Raw genomic sequence first — 24,378 nt, 5'->3', positions numbered from 1 at the left:
AAAAAGTTAAATCTCTTACATAATTACTTAGATCCTAAGATGAACAACATTGATCGAAATCAGTGCCAGCCATGCCATGACATAAATGTGCAACTAAGGCGGCAAAATAAACGTTAAAATATTTTTCCAACGTATGACTGTCATAATCACTGATTTTTATCGGGTGGTAGTTCATTCGTTGTACATAAATTGTCCATTGAATAAAGTTTAATTTATAGTATTAAAAATCATGTTTATTCCACAACATAATTGAAGAGTACTCAGTTTAACATTTTCCCAGCCAATGTCAAGCCCTCACAAACATTAGCATTATAGCCATTTAACCTGTAATATTTTGTAATTTAATTGTGTTTAACACTGTCCATTGGGTAAAGTGTAATTTCAGTGTCAAGAAAGAAATTTGATGCACAATTCTCGATGCAAGTGGGTTTTATCTTTGCTTATAATGTCTGGTTACGTAAGAGCTAATGTTCCTTCTGGACGTTAGTCAGCTGCTCCCTGGAGATAGCGCAATAAGCAGAGAACTAGTTTGAAATAAACAAAAATCGGTGGAACATAAACAGTGTGCTTGTTATTCAAGCTTAAATACTCTTCTAAATCATCATTTTCATTTTCTGGTGCCTTCGTCCATTTAATTATATTTTGTGTCGACCTCTTTCGGTCCACGTACTTACTATATTCATATTTCTTAACTGTCTCTTTCTATTTTGGCCTTTTTTTGATACATCGGCGTTAGAGTCCGCTGGTTATAGGTAATCGCCCGTACATAACTTATAAGTTATTTTTATTTCCTTTCTTTGTCATCTATCCAGGTAGCAGACATTCGTGTGAATCGTGATTCGATGGATAGTGTTACCTTTAATAACTGTGTTTCCATATTTTACTCATTTGTTATATGTTTTCCATAGCTGAATACTGGAAACCGACGAGTGTGGTAAGCAGTTCAGAACTGGCGTGCAGGATGTCTGGTGAATCAGACTAAAGATTGTTCAAATCGCCCTAGAATTCGTTTATCTCCAAGTCTTCCAAACATTCGAGCTGTAGCTTAAGATAATACGAACCGCTGCGCCTTCCACTGTACTTGAGGGAGCTGCAGCGGGAAATAGTGCAGAAGAAGGCAGAAAGTGGAATATTGGAAGCAAACAATTGAGGACGTAGGGTGAAAATGCTACTCTGAGATGAAGAAATTAGCACAGGAGGGAAATTCGTGGCGGGTTGCATCAGACCAGTTATTATACTGGTATTTGAACTAACAGACGACCCTCTGAGAAATCTCTCAAACATATTCAGAACGTTCGCTGTCAGTGCCATCTGGTCCTCATTTCGTCCTTTCAGCGACAAATTAAATGCTTCACATCGACTCAAATGTCCCACTGAAGTGACCATTATTCTGCACATCTGTTTCACATACTTTTTTCCTCGCTAATTATAATCAGCGCCATAATGTTACATTCGTCATTTGTGCGGTTCATTTCCTGCGTTTCACCGTATTACGTTTCAGAATAATTCCTGTTTTTAACTTTCTAACTGTCATTTGGGTGCAAAAAATTAATCAGAAAGATTTTTTATGGTAATCAATTTTGAAGTGACGGAGTATCAGCGACCTTCTTAAACAGCACAACAAAAACAGTCAGTTTCGACTCCAACAAGTACTTATTCGTTCTGGAAATAGGTTGCAGTCAAAAACGGAGATCTACACACCACAAACTCCCTGGAAACTGCAATTGCTGATTGGTGCCTTTTGGTACATAAAGCGGCTCCACGCGTCACAGAGGAGATTGTCGTTTTTGCCTGCAACCGATGACCAGAAGGAATAAATATTTTCTGCTATCCAAGTTGTCTGTTTTTGTTATTCTATGCATTGAGGCATTTGCTCCTTACAAGAGACCGTTTTTGTCTAAATCAAATATTCAGACCCAGATAATGCTCATTCAGTGGAGTTCAGAGTGCTATGTCGAAAAGACCACATTGCCCAAATAATGCACCAAAAATCCTATCTTTTAACTAAAAAATACATAAAAGTTTTTAGTTATTCATGAACTCATATACAACGCCACTGTGGAATGGTGCAATTATCCACAAACCAACATGGAAAGTGGTTTCACCGGCATCACCGTAACATAATCGGCATCCAAATACACTATGTAATCAAAAGTATCCGGACACATGGCTGAAATGACTCACAAGTTCGTGGCGCCCTCCTTCGGTGAAGTGGAAATTCAGTATGGTGTTGGCCAGCCTTAGCCTTGAAGACAGCTTCCACTCTTGCAGGCATATGTTCAGTCAGGTGCTGTAAGATTTCTTAAGGAATGGCAGCCCATTCTTCACGGAGTGCTGCACTGAGAAGAGGTATCGATGTCGGTCGGTGAGGCCTGGTACGAAGTCGGAGTTCTAAAACATCCCGAAGGTGTTTTATAGGATTCAGGTCAGGACTCTGGGCAGGCCAGTCTATTTCAGGGATGTTATTGAATTGTACCACCCCGGCATTGACCGTTCATTATGAACAGTTGCTCGATCGCCTTGAAAGATGCTACTGCCATCCCCGAATTGCTCTTCAACAGTGGGAAGGAAGAAGGTGCTTAAAACATCAATGTAGGCCTGTGCTGTGATAGTGCCACGCAAAACAACAAGGGGTACAACCTCCTCCATCAAACCACGACCACACCATAACACCGCCACCTCCGAATTCTACTCTTGGCATTACACACACTGGCAGATGACCTTCGCCGGGCATTCGCCATACCCAAACACTGCCATCGGATCGTCACATTGTGTACCGCGATTCGTCACTCCAGACAACGTTTTTCCACTGTTCAGTCGTCCAATGTTTACGCAGCTTTCACCAAGCGAGTCGTCGTTTGGCATTTACCGGCGTGATGTGTGGCTTATGAGCAGTCGCTCGACCATGAAATCCAAGTTTTCTCACATCCCGCCTAACTGTCATAGTGCTTGCAGTGGATCCTGATGCAGTTTAGAATTCCTGTGTGGTGGTCTGGATAGATGTCTGCCATTACACATTACGACCGTCTTCAACTGTCGGCGGTCTCTGTCAGTCAACAAACGAGGTCGGCCTGTACGCTTTTCTGCTGTACGTGTCCCTTCACGTTTCCACTTCACTATCACGTGGATCTAGGGATGTTTAGAAGTGTGGAAATCTCTCCTACAGAGGTATGACACAAGTGACACCCAATCACTCGACCACGTTCGAAGTCCGTCAGTTCTGCGGAGTGCCCCATTCTGCTCTCTCACGATGTATAATGACTACGGAGGTCACTGATATGGAGTACCTGGCAGCAGATGGCAGCACATCGCACCTAATACGAAAGACGTATGTTTTTGGGGTATCCGGATACTTTTGATCCCATAGTGTATTGTGTGTTGGTGCAAATTCAGATGGGTGGATGACATCAGAATACCTTCCAAAATTAATCTGAAATGTCTTTCCAGAAAAAGTAGATGTAAGAACTCTAATAATAATCGATAGATGGATCGGTCACAAAGATGAACTTGCATCCGATAGAGTGATACTTGATGGTAATATAACTATCAAGTTGGTTTCCTCTGAAACAGAGTATTGTGTGCATAATTGTTGGTTTTTTATTTTTGTCAACCTAAGATTTATGCCATACATTATCATGATTTTCAGCCTTCATTATGACTCATCTCGCAAATCTCTTCATTTTAGGGTGGCTGTGTGTGTTTCAATGCAAAACATGCTATCAAAAAAAAAAAAAAAAAAATGGCTCTGAGCACTATGGGACTTAACATCTGAGGTCATTAGTCCCCTAGAACCTAGAATTACTTAAACCTAACTAACCTCAGGACATCACACACATACATGCCCGAGGCAGGATTCGAACCTGCGACAGTAGCAGTCGCGCGGTTCCGGACTGATCGCCTAGAACTGCACGGCCACCGCAGCCAGCAAAACATGTTATCACTTGCTTGGAAAACGTCAGGACACTAAAATTAACAGATTTGACAGCGTTCTCAATAACGCGACTAGCAATGGATAATGGCGTCGAGTTGCCGATGAATGTGAAGTTTTCCCTTTTCAATTTTCAATTGATTTCAACTCATTGATTTAAAAATATCATGTTTGCTGCGAATAGTTGATCCTTCCTGGTTGACTGATACTTTTTTCCTTGTGCCCTGTAAGAAAATTTCGAAAATGGCAACAGTATTAACAGATTTTCAGCTCGCTATGCTGAAACAATATCATATTACCATTACTGTTGCCCTGCTTGGGCATCGGGGCTGAAGTTGACAGACGACCGGTAAGAATTTTTTTGTGTGTTGTAGTGGGAATAGAAAACAGAACTCCTCTCATCGGACACTAACAGTCAAGGGAAACCACGGAAGACCTAAAGGTGGATAGCCATAGGGAAATTAGAATTTCACACCTCCAGGATGTGAACCATTCAACTACCTCACTCGGCGCATCGGCCGGAGACCACATGAGACCGCAATGATTTTACTCTAACGCACGCCTGTGTGTCGACAGCTGCCCAGAGTCAGCAGTGAAGATAAACAGTGACCTCTTCGATAAGCCGCTACGTTTGCCAGCAGACATGGTCGGTTTATAGATCCACTTCTGGAGGAACGCCTTGATAAAGTCGGCCGCAGTGCTAGACGAAACGATACGAAACAATCTATTCCTTGTATGATTGACACAGGTACCCGAAAATAGACCGTCTGTCACAAATATTTTCCTAAGTGATAAGTTACCCGTTTGTTAGCCCGAGTGTTCTTCCAGCTTGGGCAAGGGTCACAACGTCCACCCAACGCGCCCCAGTTTTTATCTCTGAGACAGAAACCTTGGCTTGAAATGAAATCCTTGTCTTCGTCAACAAAGTAGCCAAATGACAGAATTAACGTACAGATGAAACCGCCACAGGTCACGTATTATATCGGTCGTCAGATCGGAGCGTCGTCAGGTGGGTGAAAAGTACAGAAAACATTAGCATCAGGTAAAATGGTGCCGAATGGTCCTTTAAGTCTCTACCGCATTGACACCATAACAACGAATGTAAGTTACCAGGTTCTAAGCCAATTGTACTGTTTAGCTTTGCCTGATGCTATTGCCCTATACGTCAATTTTTAATCATCCGAGAATGCTCACGTCTGACGAGCGAAACTCGTCAATAATTCAATTAGAAAACGAGCGACCTGTACAACGATCGCTGTATCGCCTGACGGTCATTCCTGCACTACACAAATAATAGTGTTACACTGTTCGTGTTCAACGCAAGGTTACGCACGAGGTGTATTCAAAAGGTAGCGGGAATTTTGTAAGAACGCGTATTGCATTATGCCGATTCGATATTTTTCGTTGTTGTGTTGGTAAACATGAGTAGAACGTGTCTGTTTAATGTCAGCCATATCCGACATTAAGTCTGTTAACAGCTGTCAAAAGGTCACAAATGTTTTGGTAGTATCGGCGATTATTTATTTTGTATAAAAGTCGATCTGTTGCATGTTGCTTTTGATGAGTCTGCCATGAGCAAAAAAATGATTAACGAGCGGTGAAGGCTGTGAAGACTTTGTATTAGGGTTACGAGCAGCTTGGACTCCGAGCACCTCATCAGACAATGGAATCGTGGAATAAACGAAAGATATGGTTATGAACTCTCGCCGATTCACAAGTAGACAAGTTGCTGGTGATGTCGCCATACTGGATGGCTCATGCCATAAAGGTTTTCACATTTTTTTGTATTAAACGCGTGATAGCGAAATTTGTTCCTTAAACTGCTGAATTTTGAGTAAAAAAAGCGGCACAGCAAATATAAAAAAATAGAGCTATTAGTGAAAGAAAATGAGAGTTTTGAAGAAAAGATAATAGAAACTTGATTAAAACCATTTGCAAATGTCATCGAGCGGATGTGAGAAGTTGCAGTGAAAATCAGGTAAGAGAGACAACTGAAAACAATATAAGTTTGAAGCAACCAAGACCGAAACGTAAGCTGTGTACAAGATATATTTCATTAATTAAGATGGCAAAGTAACAGCAGAGAGAGATGTTTGTACAAGCATTCCGAGACGTTTTTACTTATTTGTGCAGTCTATTTCATCTGGCAAAGTTAAGGCCTTCAGGCTCCCTTTTATACTCAATTAGACAACCCCAGTGAGTTAACATAATTATGAATAGTATGTTGTTGTTTTTGTCTTCAGTCCTGAGACTGGTTTGATGCAGCTCTCCATGCTACTCTATCCTGTGCAAGTTTCTTCATCTCCCAGTACCTACTGCAACCCACATCCTTCTGAATCTGCTTAGTGTATTCATCTCTTGGTCTCTCTCTACGATTTTTACGCTCCACGCTGCCCTCCAATGCTAAATTTGTGATCCCTTGATGCCTCAAAACATGTGCTACCAACCGATCCCTTCTTCTAGTCAAGTTGTGCCACAAACTCCTCTTCTCCCCAATTCTATTCAGTACCTCCTCATTAGTTATGTGATCTACCCATCTAATTTTAAGCATTCTTCTGTAGCACCACATTTCGAAAGCTTCTATTCTCTTCTTGTCCAAACTATTTATCGTCCATGTTTCACTTCCATACATGGCTACACTCCATACAAATACTTTCAGAAATTACTTCCTGACACTTAAATCTACACTCGATGTTAACAAATTTCTCTTCATCAGAAACGCTTTCCTTGCCATTGCCAGTCTACATTTTATATCCTCTCTACTTCGACCATCATCAGTTATTTTACTTCCTAAGTAGCAAAACTCCTTTACTACTTTAAGTGTCTCATTTCCTAATCTAATTCCCTCAGCATCACACGATTTAATTTGACTACATTCCATTATCCTCGTTTTGCTTTTGTTGATGTTCATCTTATATCCTCCTTTCAAGACACTGTCCATTCCGTTCAACTGCTCTTCCAAGTCCTTTTCCGTCTCTGACAGAATTACAATGCCATCGGCGAACCTCAAAGTTTTTATTTCTTCTCCATGAATTTTAATACCTACTCCAAATTTTTCTTTTGTTTCCTTTACTGCTTCCCTTTCATGCCCCTCGACTCTAATAAGTGCCATCTGGTTTCCGTACAAATTGTAAATAGCCTTTCGCTCCCTGTATTTTACCCCTGCCACCTTCAGAATTTGAAAAAGAGTATTCCAGTCAACATTGTCAAAAGCTTTCTCTAAGTCTACAAATGCTAGAAACGTAGGTTTGCCTTTCCTTAATCTTTCTTCTAAGATAAGTCGTAAGGTCATTATTGCCTCACGTGTTCCAACATTTCTACGGAATCCAAACTGATCCTCCCCGAGGTCCGCATCTACCAGTTTTTCCATTCGTCTGTAAAGAATTCGCGTTAGTATTTTGCACCTGTGACTTATTAAACTGATAGTTCGGTAATTTTCACATCTGTCAGCACCTGCTTTCTTTGGGATTGGAATTATTATATTCTTCTTGAAGTCTGAGGGTATTTCGCCTCTCTCATACATCTTGCTCACCAGCTGGTAGAGTTTTGTCATGACTGGCTCTCCCAAGGCCGTCAGTAGTTCTAATGGAATGTTGTCTACTCCAGGGGCCTTGTTTCGACTCAGGTCTTCAGTGCTCTGTCAAACTCTTCACGCAGTATCGTATCTCCCATTTCGTCTTCATCTACATCCTCTTCCATTTCCAGAATATTGTCCTCAAGTACATCGCCCTTGTATAAACCATCTATATACTCCTTCCACCTTTCTGACTTCCCTTCTTTGCGTAGAACTGGGTTGCCATCTGAGCTCTTGATATTCATACACGTGGTTCTCTTCTCTCCAAAGGTCTCTTTAATTTTCCTGTAGGCAGTATATCTTACCCCTAGTGAGATAAGCTTCTACATCCTTACATTTGTCCTCTAGCCATCCCTGCTAAGCCATTTTGCACTTCCTGTCGATCCCATTTTAGAGACGTTTGTATTCCTTTTTGCCTGCTTCATTTACTGCATTTTTATATTTTCTCCTTTCATCAATTAAATTCAATATTTCTTCTGTTACCCAAGGATTTCTAGCAGCCCTCGACTTTTTACCTACTTTATCCTGTGCTGCCTTCACTGCTTCATGCCTCAGAGCTACCCATTCTTCATCTACTGTGTTTCTTTCCCCCATTCCTGTCAATTGTTCCCTTATGCTCTCCTTGAAACTCTGTACAACCTCTGGTTCTTTCAGCTTATCTAGATCCCATGTCCTTAAATTCCCACCTTTTTGCAGTTTCTTCAGTTTTAACCTACGAATAGTATGTAAGCAATACATAATACAATATATATATATAGTAATGCATATACGGAATTTAAGAAATATCAGTCTTGCCCCTTTCTTCAATGCGTTCTTGTTGAATGTGAATCGTGACATCTGACAGCAACGTCTGACAACTGCATAGAAGGAATTAATCTGAAGAAGAAACTGAATAGTAAGAGCGAGAGCGGAAAATAATGGTATAATATTAGCAGACGAGATGGAAGGAAGAAAACAGAAATAGCAAATGATGATAAAAATATAAATACCTTATAATATGACAGAGATACGGATCACTGTTGGACAGAAAGGAAACAGCTGGGATACGCCAAGAAGGAAACTGAATAGTAAGAGCGAGAGCGGGAAATAATGGTATAATATTAGCAGATGAGATGGAAGGAAGAAAACAGAAATAGCAAATGATGATAAAAATATAAATACCTTATAATATGACAGAGATACGGATCACTGTTGGACAGAAAGGAAACAGCTGGGATACGCCAAGAAGGAAACGACGCTGATCAAACAGGTAAAGATTTAATCTTTTCTTGAATGCAGAGTTGAATAAGACGTAGGTTACAGGTAAGTTCCTCCGCAGTCGTATGGCTGAAATGGACAACAGACAGAGAAAGAAAAAAGTTGTAGCCAGGACTCTGGACATAACCGATCGCTTATTGCAGTTACGGTTGTGTAGTTCAAGAGGTAGATCAGATACATAAATCGCTGATAATGAAAATGACGTGCTGGAAGTAATACGAGATGAGAGGCATAATGCCGTCCGAAGTATGAAGAAATAAAGGTGCGAAATGTGCAGAAGCAGTCAAGTGGACAATTTAAATGGGAGGAAATAATGGTCAAGCGCAAACACACATCCGCATTGAATCTTCTCAAATTTCCACGTGGTCACGAAAGATGACCAACACATAGTAAGTATTAGTTCGCTACTCGGCCGTCTAGAGGACGACATGGTTAAGTCAGCTACGTTCCTGCACCCCAACAGGCCCTTCCATTTGGACAGCTCCTGCCGTTAACATCAAATGTGAATCATTCCCGCCACAGGTCACCAGCGCTGCACGCCAAGCACGCATAGGCAGAATCATCCTAGAAAATCAGTCTCATACATGTTTTATCACTGTACTTAGAATTAAATACCACGATCGAGGTCTCAATTGAATGACATTCGACAATGAGTGAAGTATCGGAAATACTCCCTGCTGACGGGTGTGGTTCTGGAAATAGAAATATCTGTACCATAATTATGACTTGACATACTCTTCCCTTTGCTGTCACAGTATTCCAAATCAAATCCATACCTTCCTTACGACTGGACATAGTCATTTACTTTGCACATGTCGGAACACACACATGCACACTTTACAAGCCTGATGCTCAAGGTGAACCTATGATGCATCCCCTACTACTAAGTACAATACTCCGCCAATAAACGATTGCCAGCGAAATAATACTGCGTGTTAGTATAAATCATGTTTGTCGACCTTACGTTGCTTACCTCCTTCAGCTGCTTTTGCATAGCATTCGAGATGATCGATTCAAAGCTTGTTGTAAGGAGCAGTCAAGAAGTTTCCGTTTGATGACGTTGTTGCAGCGTATTTGCAACGCAGCGCATCACCGATGTGGGTATACAGGGTGTTACAAAAAGGTACGGCCAAACTTTCGGGAAACATTCCTCACACACAAATAAAGAAAATATGTTATGTGGACATGTGTCCGGAAACGCTTACTTTCCATGTCAGAGCTCATTTTATTACTTCTCTTCAAATCACATTAATCATGGAATGGAAACACACAGCAACAGAACTTACCAGCGTGACTTCAAACACTTTGTTACAGGAAATGTTCAAAATGTCCTCCGTTAGCGAGGATACATGCATCCACCCTCCGTCGCATGGAATCCCTGATGCCCTGATGCAGCCCTGGAAAATGGCGTACTGTATTACAGCCGTCCACAATACGAAGAGTCTCTACATTTGGTACCGGGGTTGCGTAGACAAGAGCTTTCAAATGCCCCCGTAAATGAAAGTCAAGAGGGTTGAGGCCAGGAGAGCGTGGAGGCCATGGAATTGGTCCGCCTCTACCAATCCATCGGTCACCGAATCTGTTCGTGATGAACACCAATCTGTTGATGCTACGTACTGATGTACTGATACTGTAGAGAAATGAGTCGCATGTCAACACAAGCACCGAAGTCAACATTACCTTCCTCCAATTGCGCCAACTGGCGGTGAATCGAGGAAGTACAGTACATACTGACGAAACTAAAATGAGCTCTAACATGGAAATTAATCGTTTCCGGACACACGTCCACATAACATCTTTTATTTATTTGTGTGTGAGGAATGTTTCCTGAAAGTTTGGCCGTACCTTTTTGTAACACCCTGTATTATCAGACCAACAGCGCGGTTACACGTCACCGACGGTACACCCTCGTAATAAAATTTCCGAATTTCGAAGGTGACTCGGCTAAGGAGCATGGTATGAAACCGGTATAAGTAACTCCCTCACGCCGCCGCCACTAGACATTTTTCCAGTATGTACAATGTATTCTGTCTCGATGCTATGTCAGAGGTTCTGCAGTATATCCACTGAGTTATGGGCGATGATTGATTGAGAAGGATCGCAAACAGTAGTAGATGGTGTGCTGACTGAGGTCTTATGAAATGTACACTAGGATTCCAGATCTCTAGTGCTACGCTTTCGGTAGAAATGCTATCTGGGATTTTGGATCAAGTCGTTCCATTCAACCACATACCTGCGTTGGATTCTATGGAGAAGTCCTTTTATGATTACAGCCACTAGTGAATCATATTTCTGGTACTCTCATACATCGAAACGAGTCACCTTTCTCGAACATGTCTGCTATAATAAAATCCAAAAGTGGTTTTAGATAGTCCCTACGAATCTTGCAACTTCTGACATTTCTGCAGCATGTGATCGTTCCAATGTAAGTCCGTACTCAGTAGAAGTTCGAGAAAGCTATATCTACCACCTTCTGCAACCTGTGTAAAACTAGTTTAAGCTGAGTTACTGCGAGAGAACTGTGTTTTGACATGAAGCAGCATAAAAGATTGCTGTATGGTGTGTCAGGTGGCAGTTGACGATAAATAACGAAAAGTGTGAGATGATCCACATGAGTTCCAAAAGAACTCCGTTGGAATTCGATTACTCGATAAATAGTACAATTCTCAAGGCTGTCAATTCAACTAAGTACCTGGGTGTTAAAATTACGAACAACTTCAGTTGGAAGGACCACAGATAATATTGTCGGGAAGGCGAGCCAAAGGTTGCGTTTCATTGGCAGGACACTTAGAAGATGCAACAAGTCCACTAAAGAGACAGCTTACACTACACTCGTTCGTCCTCTGTTAGAATATTGCTGCGCGGTGTGGGATCCTTACCAGGTGGGATTGACGGAGGACATCGAGAGGGTGCAAAGAAGGGCAGCTCGTTTTGTATTATCGCGTTATAGAGGAGAGAGTGTGGCAGATATGATACACGAGTTGGGATGGAAGTCATTACAGCATAGACGTTTTTCGTCGCGGCGAGAGCTTTTTACGAAATTTCAGTCACCAACTTTCTCTTCCGAATGCGAAAATATTTTGTTGAGCCCAACCTACATAGGTAGGAATGATCATCAAAATAAAATAAGAGAAATCAGAGCTCGAACAGAAAGGTTTAGGTGTTCGTTTTTCCCGCTCGCTGTTCGGGAGTGGAATAGTAGAGAGATAGTATGATTGTGGTTCGATGAACCCTCTGCCAAGCACTTAAATGTGAATTGCAGAGTAGTCATGTAGATGTAGATGTCATGTAGATGTAAAAGACAGTACGGAAACTGGGAGGAGGATGAGGATTTTGCTACTGCATTGCAGTGCGTTCCCAAACTACAAACAGGTACTACAGACCCTTGTCCCTCAGGGCCCATTCAGGTCTATCAGCCCTACATGTTACCGTCGTTATTCTGTTCTATCCAACAGAGAAATATTATGAACTATTAAAGCTCCACTAACTTCATCCGATATAGAACTTGATAAGATTTTTACCTCATCCCTCCCGTATTTCGAAAACATACCATCTGCATGGCGGCTTCGAGCACATGTGACGATCCTATTAAATATACAGGTATTGATCCACTGCACAGACCAGTTTAAAGTTTCATCGCCTATACTGTAGGAGGATGACTGGACCCCACAAACTGTACTATAAGTCCAAGAGACCCTCCCTGCGACTCTGTATCGTTGTTTGAAATTTTTTCTGGTGTAACACGCTTGTTACACTGTCATACAGACTTCGAGGTCTGTGTCAAGTTCTAAACTGACATCAACACTTTCTGATCCATTGCTTCTCACAAAACTAGACGTCGCATGGTATAAGTCAGGTTGTGACTGCTGCTACCGTAACACACCAAACACACAAACACTTGATGATTTTAAGTAAAAGACAGTTACATCTTAAGGAAACTAGAAGAGTATGGCGGTGTTATGGAGACTTTCCAAACTGCAGTCCGAAGATGATTGACGACTTCTACGCTTAAACTTAATTAGTTTGATACTTAACTTTAATCCATTAATGATGAACGTCGCTCTTGACGGCACATGAGTCACAATAGTATCTGCTCAGAAGACATAGTAACTGAATATGGCGCCTTGCTAGGTCGTAGCAAATGACGTAGCTGAAGGCTATGCTAAACTGTCGTCTCTGCAAATGAGAGCGTATGTAGTCAGTAAACCATCGCTAGCAAAGCCGGCTGTCCAACTGGGGCGAGTGCTAGGGAGTCTCTCTAGACTCTGCCGTGTGGCGGCGCTCGGTCTGCAATCACTGATAGTGGCGACACGCGGGTCCGACGTATACTAACGGACCGCGGCCGATTTAAAGGCTACCACCTAGCAAGTGTGGTGTCTGGCGGTGACACCACATTTATCTGTCACAGTGACGGAATAGCTGATGGCTCTGCATTCTGTTTCGACTGATTTCTCATTTTTCGGTCATGTATGCGATTACTGTTTCGGTGCTAGCCATCCCCAGAAAGTGATGCGCCTCGACCAAAACTCTTTCTCCAACTCAAACAAGCGATGTCAGTCAATCATTATGTGGTAACCACTAGCGTACCAGAGGACAGATGGGATGGAAAAGACACCGTCGGTGTACTGCAGTAATAAGCATTACAGTTTGAAACGTCCTTTTTAGAACAATTTACACAAGACTGTGCTTAAACTGACACACAATATTTTTTTGCGCAACGCAATCTGACTTTCAAAAATCCCTACAAAAGAATGACCCTGACTAACATTAACCTATACCTTTCACAAATCACTTACCTTACCAAAAATCTTCGTTACTCGAACTACTGCAATACAGCGAGCGCCACTACTGCCAGCTAAATAAAAGATTCAAACTACGGAAGGCACTAACTACTGATAGGCATAGTTAGCAAATGAAATAATTCGATAGAGAACAAACAGTGTATTTACCTTAATAGTCAAAATATATATGATAGTTCATGACATCCAGTCTTACAAATTACAAAACTCCGCCATCTCTCTCCCCACGTCCACCACTGCTGGCGGCTCACCTCCAACTGCGCAACGCTACGCTCTGTTAACATCCAGCTGCCCAACACTACAATGGCGAGTATTACAACAATGCCAACCAGCCGCTGACTGCACACAGCACAGCCATTGATTTTTCATACAGAGCGCTATGTGTCGTAACCAATAAAAAAAAAACTAAACAGCCTACTTAGAAGTTGATAGCGCGAACAGCTTTAGCAGTTTTACAGTAATTTCAACACCGACCAATGATGTGGCAGTATGTTTCCCCAATTTCAGTATCATAGGTAAAGCGCCCCTTCTCTAGTTTGCGAGTATCATTGCGAATGTAAATAGATGACTGTGCAGTACGTTCATTCGTTGTTAATTCTCGAACACATTCATCATCAAAATATACCAGAGAGCGCTCTACATATTTCTAACACCTCGAGCATAGTGCATAATTTAGTCCTCACCCATCCAAGTGCACAAGATTTCCCCAGATGCACCCATGTCGAGGAGGTTAGCACTCATTGTGGATGGATGTGTTGTGATGTAATAGCAGACTGTTAAGAAGAACAAGAAATGGGTGATTTTTATGAGCGGTGGAAATCCAGATGGATGGATTTCGAAGCATTTTACATAAATCAACTACGCTATCAATTTTAAAATATTGTTCTAGTGTCTGTGATCAGTACCAGGAGGGTACTGGTTAGAGAGATCATAAACACACGCACTCCTAAGCCTACGGGTTCTGCACTTAAAACAGGCTGTAATGTTAGATCGCTTGAGTTTCCAACCCATCAGTCGTGTGAAATGTAGCACTGTTAATATTTCAATGTAAGAAATATATTTCCAGCGCGTGGTATACATCCTTCTTGCAGGTTTCTCTACGATAAACTATGGCAACAAACTGCAAAACAAAAAACTACTTCCTTAAAACAGTGGCTCTGTGTGATGCATACACATGTAGCTTTCCAGAGATGTGTAGCGTCCACTGTTCACATCCGATCACGGTTCAGAAATTGTACTACGCCCACATCAGTCCTATATAAAATGATCGTTAGTAACGGAGAATACCTCTTACAGGGGAACAGATAAACTTATAGCAGCAGTGTCCGACATGTGAAATTGCAAGAGATGCAGCCACTAACTCTGTAAACAGCACATCTGTCACGCAGATGAATACACGGGGATTGCAGTGTCTCACAAAAACCTATCGCTAGCTTAGTTATGAAACTGACGTATCGATTTTACACGCAAGATGCGACAGAGGAATGGAGTACATCGCAAAAATCTTCGTTCGTTTAGAGGAATGTGTCACGTTTCATCACACATGAGTTGGAAGTCCTCTGATGACCGAGGGGTTTACTGTTAGCGATTGCAAGTAGATACTGCTCTGAAACGCACACAGAACACTCGGTTGTATACGAGTCGAACGCAGGCTTTATCAAACAACTGATGCTTCCTGACAGAACATCAGTAAAAAATGGTCAAATGACCTGCAACAACTTTTCGCAGTATCTCTCTAGAAAGCATCATCAGTCTACCATTAAATCGTACCTCGTTACAACACCGTCTCAACCGACCACTCCATCCACTCTACGTCATCCTTTACCGCAGATGCAAGTACGTTTAGAGGCAGATGGTTCTCTGTCGTCCTAAAAAGCATAATATACAATAGTCAACTTCCGTGTTTCGCTGTTACGTCAATAGACATACAGTAGAATGCTGCCTCGACGGAGAAAAGTGATTGTTTCCCTGGTTCCCTTCTCTTCCATGTCGACGTTTTCTCCGATTCATCTTGCTGTAGCATACTTGTTCCCATATACAAATTGTTCAGTGCCAACCAGAAGACACGCAAGTACTTCCTTAATTTATCCGCATTTCGGTGTATATTCCCACAATTTTTACGTATTTTTCGCAATTCTATCGTATTTATGTCAGTTCTACCCATGTGATCATGACATAACCTATCGTTCCGTGTTCTAAAATAGCTTGTAAATGTAGCACAGCTGCCAACACCTAGCGCAAATGCACTGATCGGGAGGCATAGTATAGGACTGTACTCAGTTGTAGCCAGTCTCCTCCACTCCACATATTCCACATTTGCACAGCGTCTGCTCTGTTTTCTATGTGTCTGTGCATGTGCATGTGTCGCAGATATAGAAGTAGCGGAGAATGTAGACCTTGGAACACTTTTCACACATTCTGTAATAGAATTTCGGCATCTGTACTTATTCCGTTGTGAAAGGGTAGCATTCACTTTATGCGTGCTACAGTCTTTCTCTGAAATCACAAAAAAACTGCGGAAACTTAAGGTTTTTCTCAAATGTGGGAAACGTTTCCAAAGTACCATTCGGTCATGTGCCTAGGAAAAGTATTCTGTTCAAATTTAAAGGTGTTGCAATCGAGATACGTCTGTCACTACTGTTTATAACAGTCTATGCAGTTCGTTGTTACTCTGCTAACTACAATAATCAGTAAGTGAAATCCACGGAAGAAGAAATATTTCCAAAGCTGGTTACAACTCTGAAAAATTTTGAAAAATATTCAAGACAAAAGGAAAAGAAGAACAAAAAAAAAAAAAAGCGACGCACCACGAAGGAATTGGCCGAATGGAACGGAAATTTTAAGACATCATTTACATGTATAAAACGTTCTCGGTTTTCCAGCTGCGTCAATTGGAATATAATCCTCGAGCTTTCGACGGCCATCTCCGCCATCGAAAGCTTGAGGATTTAATTCGAACTGACGCGGCTGGAAAACCGAGAACGTTTTATTCATGTATGCCGTCGTGAAAGACTTCAAGGACACATAATTTACATGTACTAACAAATAAATGATTGCGATTTCACAAAAAGTGTATGATTTATTCAAGTGAAAGAGCTTCAGAAATTGAGCGTTAATAATGCGTTGGTCCACGTCTGGCCCTTATGCAAGCATTTATTCGACTTGGCATTGAATGGTAGAGTTTTGGAGTTTTTGGATGTCCTCAGGGATATCGGGCCAAATTATACCCAATTAGAGCGTTAGATTGTCAAAATCACGAGCTGTTTGTAAGACACTACCAACAATGCTTCACATATTCTCATCTGGGTAGTTCCTCAACTGGGGAGTGATCCGGCGACCTTACTAGACAAGTCAGGGTTTGGGAAACACGAAGACAAGCTGTAGGAACTTCGCCGTGTACGATCGGGGATTATCCTGCTGATATCTAAGCGAAGGGTGGCTTGCCATGGAGTGAAACAAAACGTAGAATATCGTGGACGCACCGCTGTATGATAAGAGTGCTGCTGATGACAATCAATGGCGCCCTGCTATGAAATGCAATGTCACGCAAGACCATTAGTCCTGGATGTCGGGCCGCAATGTGGGCGACAATCAGACTGTCATCTTACCGCTGTCCGGGGATCTCCAACCATCTCGGAATTTTGACGATCTAACACGCCAATTGGACAGAATTTGGCACGATATACCTGAAGAAGACCAACAACTCTATCATTCCTTACCACGCCGAATAACTTCTTGCATATGGGTAAGGTACGCCATGCATTACTCACTTCCTTAGTGAATCTCTTTCTTTTGAACAAATCATCCAATTTTTATAGAATTGTTATAGTTTGTTTGTATATATACAGCACATTCACTGATTTCTGTCGTGTTCGGATGATTCTTTAGTGGTGCTTTTTTTTGTCTTAGAGTGTATAAGCTATTTGCAACTGACACAAATTTCTATTTTCAAGATGGGGAAAATTTTTAAGACATCAAAGGAAGACACAGCTGACTTGAAAATGTTGCATAATAGACAACCTTCTTCCGTTTGGAAGTAGAGGATGGTACAAGACCGACGACGTATATCTCAACCGTCCAAGCATGATGTAACTACCTGAAGTTGTTGTTAGATCAGTTACTGCTACAATGGAAAGATATCAAGACTTAAGTGAGTTTGAACGTGGTGTTATAGTCGGCGCACAAACGATGGGACACACCATCTCCCATGAAACGATGAAGTGGGGAATTTCCGTAAGACCATTTTACAAGTGCGCCGTGATTATCATCCATCCGATAAAACATCAAATATCTGACATAGCTGCTGCCGGAAAAAGATACTGCAAGAACGGGACGAACGACGACTGAAGAGAATAGTTCAACATGACGGAAGTGCAGCCCTTCCGCAAATTGCTGCAGATTTCAATGCTGGGCCACCAACAAGTGTGAGAGTGCGAACCGTTCAAGGAAACATAATCGATACGGGCTTTCGAAGGCCCACTCGCGTACCTATGATGACTGCACGACCCCAAGCTTTACACCTCGCCTGGGCCAGTGAACATTGACATTGGACTGCTAATAACTGGAAACATGTTGCCTGGTCGGACGAGTCTTGTTTCAAATTGTATTGACGGGATGGACGTGTACGGATGATGAGAGAACCTCACGAATCCATGGACCCTGCATGTCAGCAGGGGACTGTTCAACCTGGTGGAGGCTCTGTAATGGTGTGGGGCGTGTGCAGTTGGAATGATATGGGACCGCTGGTGTGTCTAGATACGACGCTGACAGGTGACAGGCACGTAGGCATCTGGCCTTATCACCCGCATCCATTAATGTCCATTGTGCATTCTGACGTACTTGGGAAATTCCAGCAGGACAATTCGACACTCCACGCGTCCAGAATTGCTACAGAGTGGCTCCAGGAACATTCTTCTGAGTTTAAACACTTCCACTGGCCACCAAACTCCTGGGCATGAACATTTTTGAGCATACTTGGGGTGCCATGCATCACCCTATTCAGAAGAGATATCCAACCCCTCGTATTCTTACGGATTTACGGACAGCCCTGAAGCATTCATGGCGTCAGTTCCCTCCAGCACTACTTCAGACATTAGTCGAGTCCATACCACGTCGTGTTGCGGCACTTCTGCGTTGGGGCCATACACGATATTAGACAGGTGTACCAGTTTCTTTGGCTCTTCAGTGTTGTTTTAAAATGCAGAATTTTACTCATCATAAAATTCTGCAACGGAAGATTTAGTAATACCCTCCCGATAGATTTTATATACAGTGTTATACAACACTAAAATATCTATAACTCGTAATATTTACAAACGCTTCACAATAAGAAAAACAGTAGAAATGGCGGGAACTGGTTGCACTGGTTCCTAGTGGTGATTCCTTAATGTAATTCTAAACTCTGTCAGTAGACTGAAACACCGACAAGCAAATATTATGTCTTCCTAAGTACACTATTCTCCATGTAACAATACTCTCCCCTACGTATTAATCGAAAGCCTGTAAATAGCTATCGTCTTGCTGACACTGTACTGTTACCCTCTAGTGGATATTATCGTCAGTAGCAAATGAAGGAACTACGTAGGGAATCTTTAAAAGTGTATATGAAAATCAAATGTATAGTATAGGGAGGAAAATATTACACATTTATAATAATGTAACGTTGAAGAGTTTATAAGTTTCGTAATTAGAACAGCTGAAAACAACGAGTTGAATAGAGTAAAAAGAAATTGAAGAGTGGTTTTGGTCAGCTAAAGAAGAGTGCTTTTAGTCAGCTAAATAGCCATTTCGAAATTGTTTTCCTTTACTGTTTTTTCGGTACACAGATATAATAACTTTGGGGACAGATTGTAAGTCTGTCTCACTTCCTTCTTAACTGCTGTTTCCATTTCATGAGTTTCAATTATTTCAGCTAAAATCTGGTTTCTGTGCAACTTACAAATAATCTTTTGCTCTCTGCATCTTATCCCTACTACCCTCAGAATTTCGGAAATGTGTTCAAATCAACAGTGTCAAAAACTTTCTTTATGTCTACAAATGCTGTAACGGAGTGTTGTCTTCTTTCAGAATATCTTCCAAGATACGAGTAAGTCGCAGGGTCAGCGGTGCGTGGCCTTGCGTTTTCCTACCCTTCTTTCCCTTGATTTCGGCTTCTATAAGCCTTTCCATTCTCCTCGTAAATAATTCGTGTCAGTGTTTTGCTACCAAGGCTTATTCGCAACTGTCAACACTTGCCTTCAGATCAGTTAAGTTATAATTCAGTCCATCTTACACAGGTATTATTTAAATCTATTGAACCTATTGAAGCGTACAAGTTTTAGTTATCTTTTTCTTAGTGCATACGTAGCTGCTATTCATTTTGAACCTAGCTAATAATTATTAGCAATTTTTGTGTGAAAATCTACAATGTCGAACCAGTTTTTCAACTTTCGGCAGTGAAAGAATCATCGTCCTTTTCTTATTCATGTAATCTTGTACCAGAACGAATATCGATACAGTAAAAACTGCAAATTTTTCGTAGAAACAGGTTAACATGGGAAGGCCATCAAATCAGAGTAATACGAAAATGTCGGGTAGTGATTAATATCAGAAAAATGTATCCATGAAAATAATCCAAATGTAAAGCTATTACAATCTTCTATTATGTGCCCCGTCTTCCCAAAAGGTTCCGGGACTGGATAGTAACAAAGAAAAGTAGAGATGATTGTTTTAATGCTTCGCGTGTGCTGCATAGTCTCCTCTCAGGTGGGTGCAACGCACAGAACTTTCGTACACCTGTGGGAAATTTTCAGAAAATTCCTGCTTTGGGATGCTGTTCAACTCGTGCGTCATATTCACAGCTTCTTTGGGCTTGGCGAACCATTCTTCACTATGTCGTTTTGTGGTACGTTCTTATTGACAACACCAAGCCTCGTCACCCGTCATGATTTTTTCCATAAAAGAGTTGTCCTCGTTCTGAATTTCAATCAAAAAGCGACAGGCATCCACTCGTCGTGTTTTCATTCGGCAGTCAAAGCGACGAGACAAACTTTGTACACAATTTTGCCTTCTTCAAACCATTCTGAGGAATGTCTTGACTACCTGATTAAGAAATGTTCAGATCGTTGCTCCACTTCGATTTGCGACAGTACTTGACACACTGGGTGGATACGCCCAGTACTTAACACTGCCTGCTTAGAACTGACAGCTCGATAGCACATCTGTTGTTTACAGCTGTTTGTTCAAACTTCCACCGTAGTTACCGCTTTGACGTCGCTTGTACGCTAGGAATAAAATCAGTCTCGGACCTTTCTGGACGGACGGTGTAAAACCTACTCTGTTTACATTAGTGCGAACGGGGAATGTGTACATATGCATAATGTTTGTGTTTTCAGCGTGCACTCCCGGTGAGGTGAAGACGAAAGACTGCAACACCTGCAGATGTAGTGGTACTGGCATATGGGGATGTACTCGCATGGCTTGTCCACAGCCTGAAGGTAGGTCTGACGTATGTCAACATGGTCTTTATAATCAAAATCAATATATAACATCTGTAAGCAATTTGCTATAACGAAAACCTGTTTGACATATATACGTCGTAGAGGAAATACGTTACTTAAAAAAATTCATTTCGTGACACTGATTGCTCTGTCGCTTATTGGATTAGTGTGGACTAGATTAAACAGCAGTACGTAGTAATTCAAGTGGAAATGTACTTCCTGACAAGTGAAGAGATGTAACATTGTGTATCTGAAACCTCTGAACAACTTCTCACTTTCTGTATCCTTTTCAATATGGAATACTTGAATCCAGTATGTACCAGAATTGATGTATGAGCTAAAACTCTCATAGTTTATCTAATTTATAGTTCTACATAAGAAATCATTTGTACGAGAACATTCTCTCTTTATTTCCTTCTTTGTTACTTTGTTGTGCACACACTGGAACAACTGAAAAGCAAGCAGCAGAAACGGGGTAAGTCACATTTTCACATTTCTCAGGATTGTCTATTTAATCTTTCAAGAGTACAAAAAACATATAAAGCTCTCCAGTCGAATGCAACCAATATAAATATCAATTGAAATTATGTGATAAGTACATCTTTACCACGAACAGAATATGGTAAGTCATTCATTTTTTTTTGTATTCTTTCGTTCATCTTTGTGTTGTTTGTTTTCGTTAGTCTTGGATTTTGGTCCATTACGTGGTAAACTGAAACAGAAATTTCTTGCGGCTCGACCACGCAACTGTCTAGGTTCTTGAATCCCAGCATAATTTTCATAAGGTACTGACAGGAGCTTGAAAATATACCCCTAGATTTCTTTATTTGCAAAACTGTCGTGTTTACCTTACAAAAAGTTTCATATTACTAAAAACTTACCATGCAATGCTCGGTGGGGCCATAAGAATTTGTCAGACCCTTCCGGTTGATACCCAGGTTCGACGTCTACCTGTCGACCACTAGAACGTTCGAAATCTACTGGTCTTCAGGCGTCATTGTAAGTGGCCACATAGTTGAACAGATTACCTTTCTTCAAAACCCGAGCTTCTCTAAGCCATCGCGTCTTGAAATAACACTTTGGTTTCTAACATGCTTTTAAGAAACGTCGCCCAATCTCGTACAATTTCTTGTTGAACTTGAATGACTTTTTAAGGCTTTGGATTCAGTCTTCCAGTTTGCAAAGCGTTAAACCAGTCTTTTGGTAACTCTTCAATAACTTTCTTTTTTATCAAAGTTTTTATAAGTTATTGAAAATACGATTTTGACACTATCTAACCTCAAACGGTACGAAAGAGATACTGAAAGGGTAAAACACTATATAGTTCTTATTCTGTCCTGAACACGAATCACAGAATATTACAAGAACTCTTACTTTCGAATCAAGGATTTCACTCACATAATGATGAAAAAAAAAAACTTCATTCTTCCCTTTTTTCCTATGTATTCAGTCTAATTATAAAATATTGCATCAGTGTAGGATATATGATAAGTATTGGAACTGCAACACCGTACTGAGCGATGAAGACCTTTTGAGAAATAAGAATTGCACTCATGGTATCATTTCGTTTGTTTCTTACAATGTCTGGGAAAGAGCAGCCTCTGGTATTGGAATCATTATGCCTAAGCTTTCTACGATAAATTAAAGTCACAGAAATCACAGTAATTACATAGGAAGATTGATAATTCCAGCTACCTAACAAAATTCTTGATAAGCTGTTCTCCTCCGAGAGGTCTGATTTGTTTGAAATACTCCAACAACGAGCATTTGCAGTCGCTCCCGTACGAAGACTGATTAACAGATAGCTTTTCAACTTCAGCTTGGGAGAATCCACATGTTTTAAAGATCCAAAGAGAACAGCACTACTATCACACCTCCAGATAAACACTATTACTGTAAGGAAATAACACAGACTAAGAAAATCAACCGATCAAGTTTCATGTCGCAACCCAACTGACCTAACAGGTGCAATGCAAACATTGGAAGCAAACCTAGGACTTGCCTCGTTCTTTGTCTGAGAAGATCAACTTACAATGTTCTTTCCCTTACCACTACAAGTACAAACATTTGTATATCGGCGACTTGCCATGTTATTAGAAAGACATTTCAACTACCTTGCAGTACAGAAGATTGGCCATTAGAATATGTCATAAACGCATTTCCTAACTAAATGGACTTACCTCGTTTTTTCTGTGTGTTCTCCATTGTTTTGCTTTCCGTTCGAATTTTCCGATTCGAAACAAATTATATGTGTTTTGAGCAGTCAGTTTTTCTAGAAATATTCTTAATTTCATGCTATTAGGAATGTTTTGCAAAATACCCATTTCCTGCGTCTGACAGATTGTTCGAAAGAGCTGAATATTCCGGTTTAAATTGCGAACTAACGACGAGAGGCTGTCCCGTTATTATTGGTTATTATGATGGTTGAATCAGATATGGCGTTTTCGCGCATCATTATTGCGGTGGCGGCGCCTCTTATTTAACAGAATCTGCATATCAGCAACGGCCCATTGCTTTTTTTTAGTCGTCAGTCTTCTGGATGGTTTGATGCTGCTCGCCTCAAACTCCTCTCCTGTGACAACCTTTTCATCTCAGAACAGCACTTGCAGCCTACGTCAGCAATTACCTGTTAGATGCGTCCCAGTAACTGTCTTCCCCTACAGTTGCCACCCTCTGCATCTCCATCAAGCACCGTGAAAGTCAAGGAAGCGTACATCGTTAGCACTGGCGCATTCCAGCACGACAACCTCTTATCTCTCAGGCAGCGTTTACGCCATGCGTTGCTCGCTCGGGTGTAAATCTTGCACCACACAACAGGAACAAGATGCATTCTCTGCCAGTGTCGGAAGCCATCTACTGGTGTCTTAACACATGTACTCTAATTACGTCCCCTCCCCCTTTCTTGTCAGTGTTTCCCCTTTGTTTTTGTCTTCTCCGATTCTGTGGAGAATTCCTTATCTTGTCAGTCAACCAAGCATTAAGTGTCCTTCTTTAGCACCACATTTCAAACGCTTTTATTCTCTTCTTTCCCGGCTTTCCCACTGTTAATGATTCACTACCATATAGTGGTGTCCAGCAGGTGTATATTCTCAGAAATGTCTTCCTAAAATGAAGGTCGATGTCTAATAGTAGCGATTTTCTTTTGTCCAGGAACATCCTCTTTGCCTGTGCTAGTCTGCTACTTAGTCGTCCCTGCTTCGTCCGTCCTATGAAATCCTAAACTTCATAAACTTCGTGGTCACCAATTTTGTAGTTAATTTTGTCGCTGTTCTCATTTCTGCTGCTTTTCATTACTTTCGCCCTTCTTTGGTTTACTCTTAACCATTATTACGTATTCATTAG

The 24,378-nt window shown here is 41.3% G+C and overlaps 1 protein-coding gene across 1 annotated transcript in view; it reads left to right on the top strand.

Moving 5' to 3' along the window:
* LOC126284367 (protease inhibitors-like) overlaps positions 1-24,378 on the top strand; it is a 58,985-nt gene that overhangs the window by 5,711 nt on the left and 28,896 nt on the right. The window contains exon 2 of the mRNA XM_049983238.1: positions 20,932-21,033. Within this exon, the coding sequence (XP_049839195.1) occupies positions 20,932-21,033 (102 nt within the window). The remainder of the gene's footprint in view (positions 1-20,931; positions 21,034-24,378) is intronic.

Source organism: Schistocerca gregaria, chromosome 8 (assembly GCF_023897955.1).
Source record: "Schistocerca gregaria isolate iqSchGreg1 chromosome 8, iqSchGreg1.2, whole genome shotgun sequence".
NCBI lineage: Eukaryota > Metazoa > Arthropoda > Insecta > Orthoptera > Acrididae > Schistocerca > Schistocerca gregaria.
The sequence above is the reverse complement of the archived record's forward strand: the minus strand, read 5'-3'. Positions and strand labels throughout refer to the sequence as shown.